The sequence below is a fragment of the Panulirus ornatus genome, chromosome 34 (assembly GCF_036320965.1).
Source record: "Panulirus ornatus isolate Po-2019 chromosome 34, ASM3632096v1, whole genome shotgun sequence".
In the NCBI taxonomy this organism is placed as follows: Eukaryota; Metazoa; Arthropoda; class Malacostraca; order Decapoda; family Palinuridae; genus Panulirus; species Panulirus ornatus.
In genome coordinates, this window is record NC_092257.1 from 18,189,916 (window position 1) to 18,202,933 (window position 13,018).

The 13,018-nt window shown below is 39.3% G+C and overlaps 1 protein-coding gene across 5 annotated transcripts in view; it reads left to right on the forward strand.

Moving 5' to 3' along the window:
• Nucleotides 1-13,018, forward strand: part of LOC139759964 (uncharacterized) — a 117,168-nt gene that overhangs the window by 72,189 nt on the left and 31,961 nt on the right. For all 5 annotated transcript variants that reach the window (XM_071682669.1, XM_071682671.1, XM_071682670.1 and 2 more), the window contains 2 exons: nt 1,959-2,392; nt 9,539-9,623. In XM_071682669.1, the coding sequence (XP_071538770.1) occupies nt 1,959-2,392; nt 9,539-9,623 (519 nt within the window). The remainder of the gene's footprint in view (nt 1-1,958; nt 2,393-9,538; nt 9,624-13,018) is intronic.

A 13,018-nucleotide genomic window follows, 5' to 3' on the forward strand; every position in this document is an offset into this window, starting at 1 on the left:
GGGCTTGTGACAAAGTATGAAAAGAGATCTGTCTAAGTGGATGCCATTCTTTTAGACTACCTGTATGGTACTAAGAAATAGGCATATGGATGATAAAATTTGGTGGATATAATAGTTTGCCATCAATACTTTTGATGATATTGTAGAGATTTAGTAAGAAATGTTGTTCATGATTTTGTGTAAATTTCATAGCTTATTTTTCTGAGAGAGAAGGGGTAAGCTTATGTGGTAGTATTGGATTTAAAAGAGGTGTGTGTTAAGGTGAACAGAAAAGAATTGATTATACTGATGAGTGATTTTGCGAGTTTTAGAGCAGAGTTTTGAGAGCAAGTTTTAGAAGAGAGCATTTTGATTATGGAATTGTGTTTAGTCAGTGTGATGTCACTGTGGGTGATCAGTGTAGTTTTTTTAGATGGGGCAGGACAGATGATTGAACAATGGAGATTGATGGCTGTGATATGTAGGTTAGCCCGTTGTGGATTGGATGGAAGCCTCCAGAGTTTAGTGTACTGGTGATGCATTTTTGTTGTATGTATCAAAAGTGGGGATGGCAGGAATTGTAAGTAGCCCTAAAAAGCTATGTGAAAGGATGCTGAGAATAAAATAGGAATGGTGTTTTTGCATGAAAAAAGATGAGCTATCTTAATGCACCATAAGTGTGAATGAAGAAGTATTAGTTGTAAAGGAGTGCAGTTGCACAGTAGTGATAGTAAGGGTAGCAGAAGCCCCTAGGTAGATAAAAGAGTAATGTAAGGGAGAAGAGTTGGTGAAATGAATAAAAGCACCTATGTGTACCAAGGGGTCAACCTTGTTGGTACCCTTGAGGTGAACAAAGCATCTACATTCAGCCACCTGATGGATTTTTCTTTATAATTTTTCTTTTATGCATGATTTTGTCTGCAAATGATTTCTCTTTACTACTAATTACACCAAATAGCAAATCATATGTGAACCTCACCATTACAGCAGGTTTTTATTGAGATTCATACTTCCACTAGTGTGTAAATGTTTACAGTAATTATAGATTTTTGATGGTCTGTTTGGTAACGCAAATCTCCTGATTATGTGAATTTGTTCACATGGAATTTCTCTATGATAATTACATTTACCAAATGGTTGAATATCGCCATGACTGCAAGTTAATTTTTTGAGATAGTACAACCACAAACACATTCATGATTATAAGTTGTGACAGTATTTTTTGAGCTTATGTATTTACATGCATTAGTTGTTCAGATGATTCTTAGGAAAGGTTGGTGCTCATTTTGATCCATAAAAAGTGGTTATAGACCATAACTTGGATTTATAGTAATGATTTAAAATCTCTGATGCATACTGTGTCCAAAGTTCACCAATGCAAGTTTTGGGAGGATGCATATTCAGACATTGGGAACACAAAAGTGTTCAGAATTGTACTAAATGCAGGATGCCTTCATGATAGTGTTCTTGTTTCATTTCAAATGAATGGATATGGGAATAGTTTGTAGGTAAGGATAGGTATAGATTGATGGTAATAAAAATATATAATGTGCTTGGTAAAATATGAATCCAGTGACTTTTTTTTTTAATGATAATGGGGACTGCTGCTTGATAGCACTTGCTTTGTATTTGGAATATAGTTCCACTTTACATATTATTGTTCTATTTCCATTGTTTGCCAGAATTGATATGATTAATGTTAATTAATCAGTGATTGATACTGACAGCTACACAGTATAACCTCATTTCACATTTACTTTAGGTCACATGTACTAACCTTGCTACTAGTATGCCCATTGCAGCCTCATTCCTCACTACTGCTTCTATCATAACCTAACTCTTTTTTTTTTATACTGTACCACACATATGTAGCCTATGAGCAGTGACAAAAACTGGATCCTTGTGTGAACATCTCTTGTATGGAAAATACTCTAAGAGTGTACCCCTAAAAGAAACACCTAAACATTTCTTTCCTGCAGATTTCCCATAGTAGAAGAGGACAAAATGTAGGCATGGAAGAGAAACATATGATGCGCCAGCGTAGCCATTCCTTTGGCCAAGCTGGGCGTCAAATGATGACAGAGCAACAATTCAGGAAAACAACAATGGCTAACAGGGGTAAGCCAATTGACAATAAAGGTTCTATCAAGGACTTGAAGAAGAGGAAGAATGAAGATGTTAAGGTCTTCACAAAGGACCAGAAGAAGCAAAGGAGTGAAGCAATGCCAACAGGTGGTGAGAAAAAAACAAAGAGTGATAGTTCAGAGAAAAAAACTAAGGGTGATAGTTCTATTTCTGCAACTGGCCTTGCAAAGGACCAGAAGAAACAGAAGTCTGAAGAAACACCAGCGCTTGCAGGTGGTCAGAAAGATGAGGTAAAGGGTGATCCCAAACATGGTGATCTCAAACACAGGTAAGCTGCCATCCTAAAATACAGTTGACACACTACTGTAAGACGTTTTCTTAACAGGACTGCCGGATTATGTTTAGCAGAAATAGAATGTAATGTGTATGCTTGTGTCTTTTTATGTTTGCATGATTATTTTTTTGATATTTGTAATACTGTCTTGAACATTAACGAAGGAGAATTATATTTCTAAAAAGTTTTTTAAACCACTTCATTGTCTTTATTCATGATCTCATGGCAGCTCATTTCAGTCATCCACCACAATTACTGTAGGAGTATTTCGCATCTTTTCCCAACTTGTTTATTGCTAAGGTTATTACAATCTCTCTTTAGTTTCTCTTTGCTAACTTCAAAGACTAAATATCTTGATATTTAGAGTTTTTGTTAGACTTATGAAAGCTTTAGATATTTAGACTTTTTGTTTGATTTATGAAAGCTGTAACCTTCTCTTTACCTTTCCGTTCCTCTTCTCTGTCTATGCTAGTAGGTGCCTATTCTTAGCCACTGTTCTTTCCTTTGTAACCCAGTTCCTGTATCACATTTACTATTCTGTTGCTTTCCACTGAACCTCTATTAGATCCATTTCTACTGTGTGTGGGGATACACACACACACACACACACACACACACACACACACACACACATGAAGGTTGCTAAAAAACATGGTGGTCCGGGAACCTGTCTGTGGGTATGGTAGTAGGCACCCATGGAACTGTGTCAAGGCTACAAATGATGCTCATGTTATCTGATACTGTTTTCCGTTATTTTCCTCCAAGTTTCACACTTTATTGTTTTTTCAAAATCTTTGCTGTGATTAATGTTTAGTGTCCTTCCTACCAGATTAGTCATCAGCTGGTTCCTTAACAGAATAATGAGGGAGTAGAAATGTAAGTATGGAAGTGAAGATAGGATTGAGGGATAGCATAGTCCTCTCATCCCTGACCTATGCAGCTGAAACATGGACATGGAATGAGTCACATAGGTCAAGAATCCAGGCTGTGGAAAAGAGTTATTTGATAGGAGCATCTAATACCACAAGATGGAATGAAGAAATTAATGAGGGGGCATATGAGAGATTTGGTATGGGAGGTTATGCAAGGGGATTGAATTATTGAGTAGTAGAATGGGATGAAATGCAATACTCTGAGGTAGTTTGGGTATGTTGAATGCAAGAATGGGAGTTTATAAGGAGAATGTGTGATAGTATGATTGAAGGGGTTGGTGTAAGACGAAGATCACCTGTCACATGGAAAAATATGATGGAACATTAATGAAGGAAGAGTACTAGAGGGGGAGAAATGGAGGAAGAATGCTTGGATTGGTGTATGCAAGCGAGGCATGTAACGACAGGGATAAGTGGAGACTTTTGCCATGGCTACACCTAAGTTGGGAGTTCCTGGAGGCAACACTGTTGTATTATACGTCATGGTCATTTTTGTTTTCTGTGTCTGTTGGCATTGAACATACCCTGTCTGATATGTTCCATCTTTTTTTTTTTCATTTTAGATTTTCATTTGTGATCTACACATGTATTGATTTATATTTCCTTCAGAAATTTGCATATATATTGTTTCACGTTTTTTTTGTGATTTGCAAGTATATTGTTTTAACATCTACCTGTGTGTGTTGCACATATTGTCTTACATTTCCCTATGTGATTTGCACCTATAATGTTTTATATTTCCCTTTGTGATTTGTACATACATTGTTTCATGATTTCTTTCGTGAGGTATGCATATATTGTTAGATATTTACTTTTGTAATTTGCATATACACTGTTCTATATCTCACTCTGTAGTTTGCATATTTCTTTTCCTCTATTACCTTTCTATTTTTGCACATTTACCATTATTTATATTCAAGTTGAATTTAGCACATGTTTTGGTGCATTACACATGACAGATAGAGAATGGACATGAGCAAATGCTGTCTTTCTTCGCATGTTCCTGATGCTACCTCGCTAATGAGGGAAACGGCAATCAGCTAAAAAAAGAAATTCTTGTACTCATGATGGCCTTTGTGCATTTTTTTTTTTTTTTTTTTCTGCTGTCTCCCGCGTTTGCGAGGTAGCGCAAGGAAACAGACGAAAGAAATGGCCCAACCCACCCCCATACACATGTATATACATACGTCCACACACACAAATATACATACCTACACAGCTTTCCATGGTTTACCCCAGACGCTTCACATGCCCTGATTCAATCCACTGACAGCACGTCAACCCCGGTATACCACATCGCTCCAATTCACTCTATTCCTTGCCCTCCTTTCACCCTCCTGCATGTTCAGGTCCCGATCACACAAAATCTTTTTCACTCCATCTTTCCACCTCCAATTTGGTCTCCCTCTTCTCCTCGTTCCCTCCACCTCCGACACATATATCCTCTTGGTCAATCTTTCCTCACTAATTCTCTCCATGTGCCCAAACCATTTCAAAACACCCTCTTCTGCTCTCTCAACCACGCTCTTTTTATTTCCACACATCTCTCTTACCCTTACGTTACTTACTCGATCAAACCACCTCACACCACACATTGTCCTCAAACATCTCATTTCCAGCACATCCATCCTCCTGCGCACCACTCTATCCATAGCCCACGCCTCGCAACCATACAACATTGTTGGAACCACTATTCCTTCAAACATACCCATTTTTGCTTTCCGAGATAATGTTCTCGACTTCCACACATTCTTCAAGGCTCCCAGAATTTTCGCCCCCTCCCCCCACCCTATGATCCACTTCCGCTTCCATGGTTCCATCCGCTGCCAGATCCACTCCCAGATATCTAAAACACTTTACTTCCTCCAGTTTTTCTCCATTCAAACTCACCTCCCAATTGACTTGACCCTCAACCCTACTGTACCTAATAACCTTGCTCTTATTCACATTTACTCTTAACTTTCTTCTTTCACACACTTTACCAAACTCAGTCACCAGCTTCTGCAGTTTCTCACATGAATCAGCCACCAGCGCTGTATCATCAGCGAACAACAACTGACTCACTTCCCAAGCTCTCTCATCCCCAACAGACTTCATACTTGCCCCTCTTTCCAAAACTCTTGCATTCACCTCCCTAACAACCCCATCCATAAACAAATTAAACAACCATGGAGACATCACACACCCCTGCCGCAAACCTACATTCACTGAGAACCAATCACTTTCCTCTCTTTCTACACGTACACATGCCTTACATCCTCGATAAAAACTTTTCACTGCTTCTAACAACTTGCCTCCCACACCATATATTCTTAATACCTTCCACAGAGCATCTCTATCAACTCTATCATATGCCTTCTCCAGATCCATAAATGCTACATACAAATCCATTTGCTTTTCTAAGTATTTCTCACATACATTCTTCAAAGCAAACACCTGATCCACACATCCTCTACCACTTCTGAAACCACACTGCTCTTCCCCAATCTGATGCTCTGTACATGCCTTCACCCTCTAAATCAATACCCTCCCATATAATTTACCAGGAATACTCAACAAACTTATACCTCTGTAATTTGAGCACTCACTCTTATCCCCTTTGCCTTTGTACAATGGCACTATGCACGCATTCCGCCAATCCTCAGGCACCTCACCATGAGTCATACATACATTAAATAACCTTACCAACCAGTCAACAATACAGTCACCCCCTTTTTTAATAAATTCCACTGCAATACCATCCAAACCTTACTTATAGTCCTTTATTCTTTCTTTTTTTGGGTGCTGCACTTGATTGGATTGCAATCCATATGTAGACAGGGTTCACATTTAGCTCGTCATGCCTCTTGCATTGTGTTCGTTGTGTACATTGTGTTCATGCTACATGCTTTACTGTAACAGTGCAATTTGACCTGGTCATTTTGATACCAATGATGCTTATGAAGATTTTTCTTCTTGTCTATTTTGGCCACCACTGTTTCCTTCCCTTACACCCTGTTTTAAGTCTTCGTACTTAATCCCTAAGTGCCTCCAGATGGATATTTATTTTAGCTAAGCAATGCTTTTAGACTGATGTTGATGAGCTGAGGTTTGTGCCTCAATTTCAAAACCATGCACTGAGCATTGGTGGTGTGTGAGGTGCCAGTGTGCAATAATTCTCCCCACGGTTGGTAATTCTTCAGACTTGCCAATGAGAGCACATTTTCTTTAGCTTTTTAGGAAAGAACTTAAGTGGCTGCTATATAGATTTAGAGGACCAGGCATGTGATGATCCTGAATTATTTGATACTGAAGGTATGTCCTTGGATTGACTCTTCTATCATTGAAAGAGTGACCAAGATGGGTCAGGGAGGTTTTCTAACAAAGATGAAGCTAGCCCTCACCTGATGTTAAGAACACTGCATCTGACTGGTGTGGCTGGCGGTTTTACAAATTTTTTTATAGGTTGGCTGCTTTTGAAAAGATATCAAAGAATCACATTGATGACAACAATAAAAGGATTATTATATAAGATGCAACATACTAATTACTGGTTAAAAAATTTTCAGTGAAGGTAAGGTAAAAGATAAAACATGTTCAGTGGCACCTCGCTTGAAACTCAGGCTTATTGAAGCATTTTTAGTGCATTGTGCTGTAACATTTGCAAAACATTTATATGTTATTACAGTAAAAGTAGTGGATGAAATTTACTTCCGAAGTGAGTGTGGTTGAGAGAGAAGAGGATGTGGTGAAATGTTTTGGACGTATGAAGAGAATGAGTGAGGAAAGGGCTTTAGATAGGATATATGTGTCTGAAGTGGAGGGCATAAGGAGGCTAGGGAGACAGAGTTGAAGATGGAAGGATGGCGTGAAAAAGGTTTGAATACTTGGGGACTAAACATGAATGGGAGTGAAAGATATGCACAGGCTAGAGTGAATTAGAGCAGTGTCGTACACGGGTAATGTTCCTATCTGTGGAATGAACAGGATATATGAAGCAACTGGGGGAAACCACATAAGGGTCTAGGGAGCCTGGTTGTAGACAGGGGACTTTGATTTTGTTGCATTCCATGATGGCTAGAGAATGGATACGAGTAAACAAAGCTTTTCTGTCTGTTCCTCTTGCCATCTTGCTAACATGGGAAATGATGAAAAGTATGAAAAAGATTGATTATCTTTGAAATTGTAAGGTTAAATGCATTTTGAACAGCTTAATTTAATATGAATTTTGAGGTTTTGAAAGGAAAACTTAGTGTGATGTTTATGAGTTGATTTATATTAGGGTTCCCATTTTTCTTCCTCCTGTAGTGGTTGTTTCTGTAAAGTATTTCTCTGACTCTCTTAGGTGGTGAGGACATTATGTGGTAGCCAACCGATTCCTTTTAGTATGTATATTTGTATGTCACAGCACCATGTGGGATTCCTTCTTGGAGCTTCCTTGATGACCTATTGATATGAACCAGTGAAAATCTTCATCAGCATACAACATCCAAGCGTTGGGATCAGTGTCTGCAGCAGTTGGGAGTAGCTAGTAGTATGGAGTGAGTGGGGAGTGTGTAGTTTCATTCTTAGACTGTGAATGTCTTGTTTACTGTGCAAAGTCTGTTTCTTAATGAAAGAGGAAAGGGCCAAAAGTGTTTGGAAATTCTGTGAGAGCCTTTGACACATTTCCTGTGAATTTTTATAATTATTGAATGACTATTTTTTATTTATATATTTATTTATTTATTAGACTATATTGCTGTCTCCCGCGTTAGTGAGGTAGCGCAAGGAAATAGACGAAAAAATGGCCCAACCCACCCACATGCACATGCATATACATGAATGCCCACACATGCACATATACATACTTATACATTTCAGAGTATACATACATATACATACACTGACATATACGTATATACACAATGTACATATTCATGCTGCCTTCATCCATTCCCAATGGCACCCCCCTCCCACCTCACGTGCGTGTGAGGTAGCTCTAGGAAAAGACAACAAAGACCACATTCGATCACACTCAGTCTCTAGCTGTCATGTGTAATGCATCGAAACCACAGCTCCCTTTCCACATCCAGGCCCCACAAAACTTTCCATGGTTTACCCCAGACGCTTCTCATGCCCTGGTTCATGAACATCCACTGATAGCAGGTTGACCCTGGTATACTACATTGTTCCACTTCACTCTATTCCTTGCACCCCTCTCACCCTCCTATATGTTTAGGCCCCAATTGCTCAAAATCTTTTTTACTCCATCCTTCCACCTCCAGCTTGGTCTCCCACTTCTCGTTCCCTCCACCTCTGACACATATATCCTCATTGTCAGTCTTTCCTCACTCATTCTCTACATGTGACCAAACCATTTCAATACACCCTCTTCTGCTCTCTCTACCACGCTCTCATTATTACCATACATCTCTCTTACCCTATCATTACTTACTCGATTAAACCACCTCACACCACATATTGTCCTCAAACATCTTATTTCCAACACATCCACCTTCCTCTGCACAACCCTATCATAGTATAGCCCATGCCTCACAACCACACAACATTGTTGGAACTACTATTCCTTCAAACATGCCCATTTTTGCTCTGTGAGATAACGTTCTCACCTTCCACACTTTCTTCAATGCTCCCAGAACCTTCGCCCCCTCCCCCACCCTGTGACTCACTTCCGCTTCCATGGTTCCATCCGCTGCTAAATCCACTCCCAGATATTTAAAACACTTCACTTCCTCCAGGTTTTCTCCATTCAAACTTACCTCCCAGTTAACTTGTTCCTCAACCCCACTGAACCTAATAACCTTGCTCCTATTCTCATTTACTCTCAGCTATCTTTTTTCACACAATTTACCAAAATCAGTCACTAACTTCTGCAGTTTCTCACCCGAATAAGCAACCAATGCTGTATCATCAGTGAACAACGACTGATTCACTTTCCAAGCCCTCTCATCCAAAACAGAATGCATACTTGCCCCTCTCTCTAAAACTCTTGCATTCACCTCCCTTACAACCCCCATCCATAAACAAGTTAAACAGCCATATAGACATTACGCACCCCTGCAGCATACCGACATTCACTGGGAACCAATCACTTTCCTCTCTTCCTACTCATACACATGCTTTACATGATTGATAAGAACTTTTCACTGCTTCTGGCAACTTACCTTCGACACCATATCCTCTTAATACCTTCCAATAATTTTTAATAGAATTTTTGCATTCACAGCGGCAAGGAAGATAAAGCGGAACAAGAATGTTTATCGCCAGATGAAAACGAGACAATGGATGATGGGTCTCAGAAAGGAGGAGTGGTAAGTTGAGTTACTTGAGATCTTTGATATATGTATGATTTTTTTGCCACATTATGGACTTATTACTTCAAGTTCACCTCCTCAAGCCTACTTTTTTATCTGGATTTCCGCTTGACTGCTTGCTCTCTATCTTATGCCCATCTGTCCACAGTTAATTACACCACCTTTCCACTCACCCATTTGATCCAATGACCCATACCTTATACTGACTTAAATCTACTACTTATTCACTTGATTTTCTTGCTGTACTCCAAATTTTCTATCCAGCCTGTATGTACAAAGATATGATAGGACTTGAGTTGGAGAAGCTATTTTAACATAGATTGGGGTATAGAGTTCAGTAGTCAAGAACCAGGTTAGTGTTGTGAAAGGTTCTCTGAAATTTACAGCAGCATGGGAACATATGTGCCTCTAGCCTCAAATACAGAGGGAAGGTTTAGAATGAGGGAAGAAAGGTTTAATCAAATATGTCATAAACAAGGGCTCTTGAGTTGTGCATTGGCAGAGATATATGCAATTCTCCATCCAGCCGGCTTATGCAAGATACAAAAAAGCAAGCAACAAATCTAGCAGAATGAGAAAAGAGGAAGAGAAAAATTTTGAAAAGACAGCTGAAATTTCAAAACTTTTCCAGAAAATTGTCTGTAGATTGTCAGTTAAAGAGCAACTAATCAGGTTAAGAGACTCAGAAAAGTAGTAGAGAAAAATAGTGGAGGAGGATGTAAGGATATCTGATGAACTGAATAAGAAGTTGAAAAGTGTTTTCACAGTAGAAGACTCAAGAGCCCTAACACTAGTGAGATGGGATGAGGAGGAGGCTTTAGGAAATGAATTTGGCAAATGAATCTATGTGAGTTATTGGCTTTGTTTCCCTGCATTTCTTCACAACCACAGTCATTACTTTGTTTCTTTCATACTTGTTCTCTATTTTCCATTTCAAAGACAGGTTTTTTCACTTTCTCAAAAATTTTTAAAAACTTTCCCTAGTCTTTTTTTCTGTTTAATGATTCTTTCTGTATTTCCCTTAGGGCCCAGCCTTGATGTGGACTTTTGTCTGTGACTGGAGCCTTCAACATTAAAAAAGGAACAAACAATAAAAGGCTTCACTTGCTCACATCCATTCTCCAGCTGTCATATGTAATGCTCTGAAACCACAGCTCTCCTTCCTCAATCAGGCCACACAGACCTTTTCATAATTTACCCCGGCTGCTTCACATGCCTTCATTCAGTCCAGTGATGGCATGTCGACCCCTGTGCACTCCATCATTCCAGTTCACTCTGTCCCATACACAGCTTTCACATCCTGCATGTTTAGGCGTGGTCACTGAAATTCTTTTTTACTCCTTCCTTTCATAATCAGTTTGTCTTCTGCTTCTTGCTGTATAAACATCTGATGCATATATCTTCTTTGCTACCTCTTCCTTTCTTATTATCTCCATGTTGCGAGAGTTCACAGTGCTGCACGTGCTCTCGTATATGTGTATAACCATGAGGAAAATGAAACACTGTAAGTTCCCAAGTGCACTTTTATGTAATGATCACATTGTCGGGGGAGATACAAGAATGAGGTAGACAGAGAACAGTCAGTTGATACACAAGCAAGAGATGTAGCTAAGATGCCATTGGTAAACAAACGTTACCAGATGGTGGTGGTGTTTGGGTTTGTGGTGTTTGGATCTGGCATCATACCTGTCATAAAGATTTTATTATATGGACAGGAAAGGGAACTGTTAACAAATTTTGCCTTTGACAAAGCTATCAAGGTTGGATTGAACTTTACTTATATTAATGTTACAATTCTTTGTGTATTTAAAAATAGAAGATTCAGTGATATTTCTCATGGTAAAGGAGTTATCTCCATACGTCCAGACCATTTCAGCATATGCTCTACAGCTCTCTTACCCACACACTTTTTTTTACCACAGCCCTCTCTTACCTTTGTATCACTTAGTCAATGAAACCACGTCACACCTTATATTATCCCCACACATTTGATTTCCAGCTCATCCACCCTCCTTTGCAAAGCCTTATCTATAGCCCATGCCTTACTATCTATATATCTATATCTCTGATGCCCATTCCCTCTGGGAACTCCCATCAAGGGGTGGCCACAGCAAAAGTCTCCACTTATCCCTGTCCTTACATGCCTTCCTCAAATACACCATTCCATGCATTCTTCTTCTGTTTCTCTCCCTCCAGTATTCCTCCACCCTGTTTGCCCATGTCACAGGTGGTTTTCCACTCACACCAACCCCTTTGATTGTACTATCATACACTCTCCTTGTAAACTCCCAGTCTTGCATTCTTTCCACGTGCCCAAACCACCTCAAAGTATTATGTATCATCCATTCTACCACTTCACAATTCACTCCCTTTCCATTCCTTGCCATACCACATCTCTCATACATCCTTTAATTTCTTTCTTCATTCCATCAAGTCACACCACATGGTCTTCTCAAATAGCTCATTTTTACAGCCTGGATTTTTGACGTCTGTACCTTATTCCACATCTATGTTTTGGCTGCATAGGTTAGGGTTGGAAGGACTATGCTGTCTCTTAATCCTCTCTTCATTCCATACTTACGCCTCTACCCTTCATTATTCTGTTAAGGGACCCAGTGACTCTTCAACCCTGTACTGCTCTCTCCTTATCTCTTTTTCCATATCACCACACTTACTCAAGATAGCTCCCAGATCTTTAAATTCTCTCACTTCTTCCAATCTTTTTACCCCCATATCCATAGCACAGTTTAGTACTTTCTCTTCCTTCACTCTGTATGGTTTTACAAAATCTATACTTTCCCTCCGTTTCCTTTCAAATACTATTACTTTTACTTACATTATCTTCAATCTCCTATGCTTCCATACCTCATAAAACATTGATATACTTGGGATTACTGCACCCTTAAGTATACCCATTTTTGCCCTCCCAGAAAATGATATATCTCTCCACACATGCGTTATCTAAATCTATAAATGCCTCATACATATCCATCTCTCTAAGTATTTCTCCAGCACATTCTTTAAAGCAAACACATAATCCACACATCCTCTACCACTTCTGAAATCACACTGTTTCTCCCCAGCATGATGCTCTTTATGTACCTTCATCCTCTTAGTCACTACTATCCGTTAGAACTTACCAGGCATATTCAAGAGATGTATACCTCTGTAGTTTGAACACTCTGCTTTATCCCCCTTGCCTAAATTCAGTGGCAGCATACATGCCTGCCACCAATCCTGAGGCACCTCATTATGATCTATACATATAATGAAAATCCTAACTAGCCAATTAGTAATAAATTCAGCCGCAAAACCATCCTCTCCGGCCATCTTGCCATATTTCTTCATGCATAAGGCTTTCACCACCTCTTTTCTTTTCTCCAAACCACTCT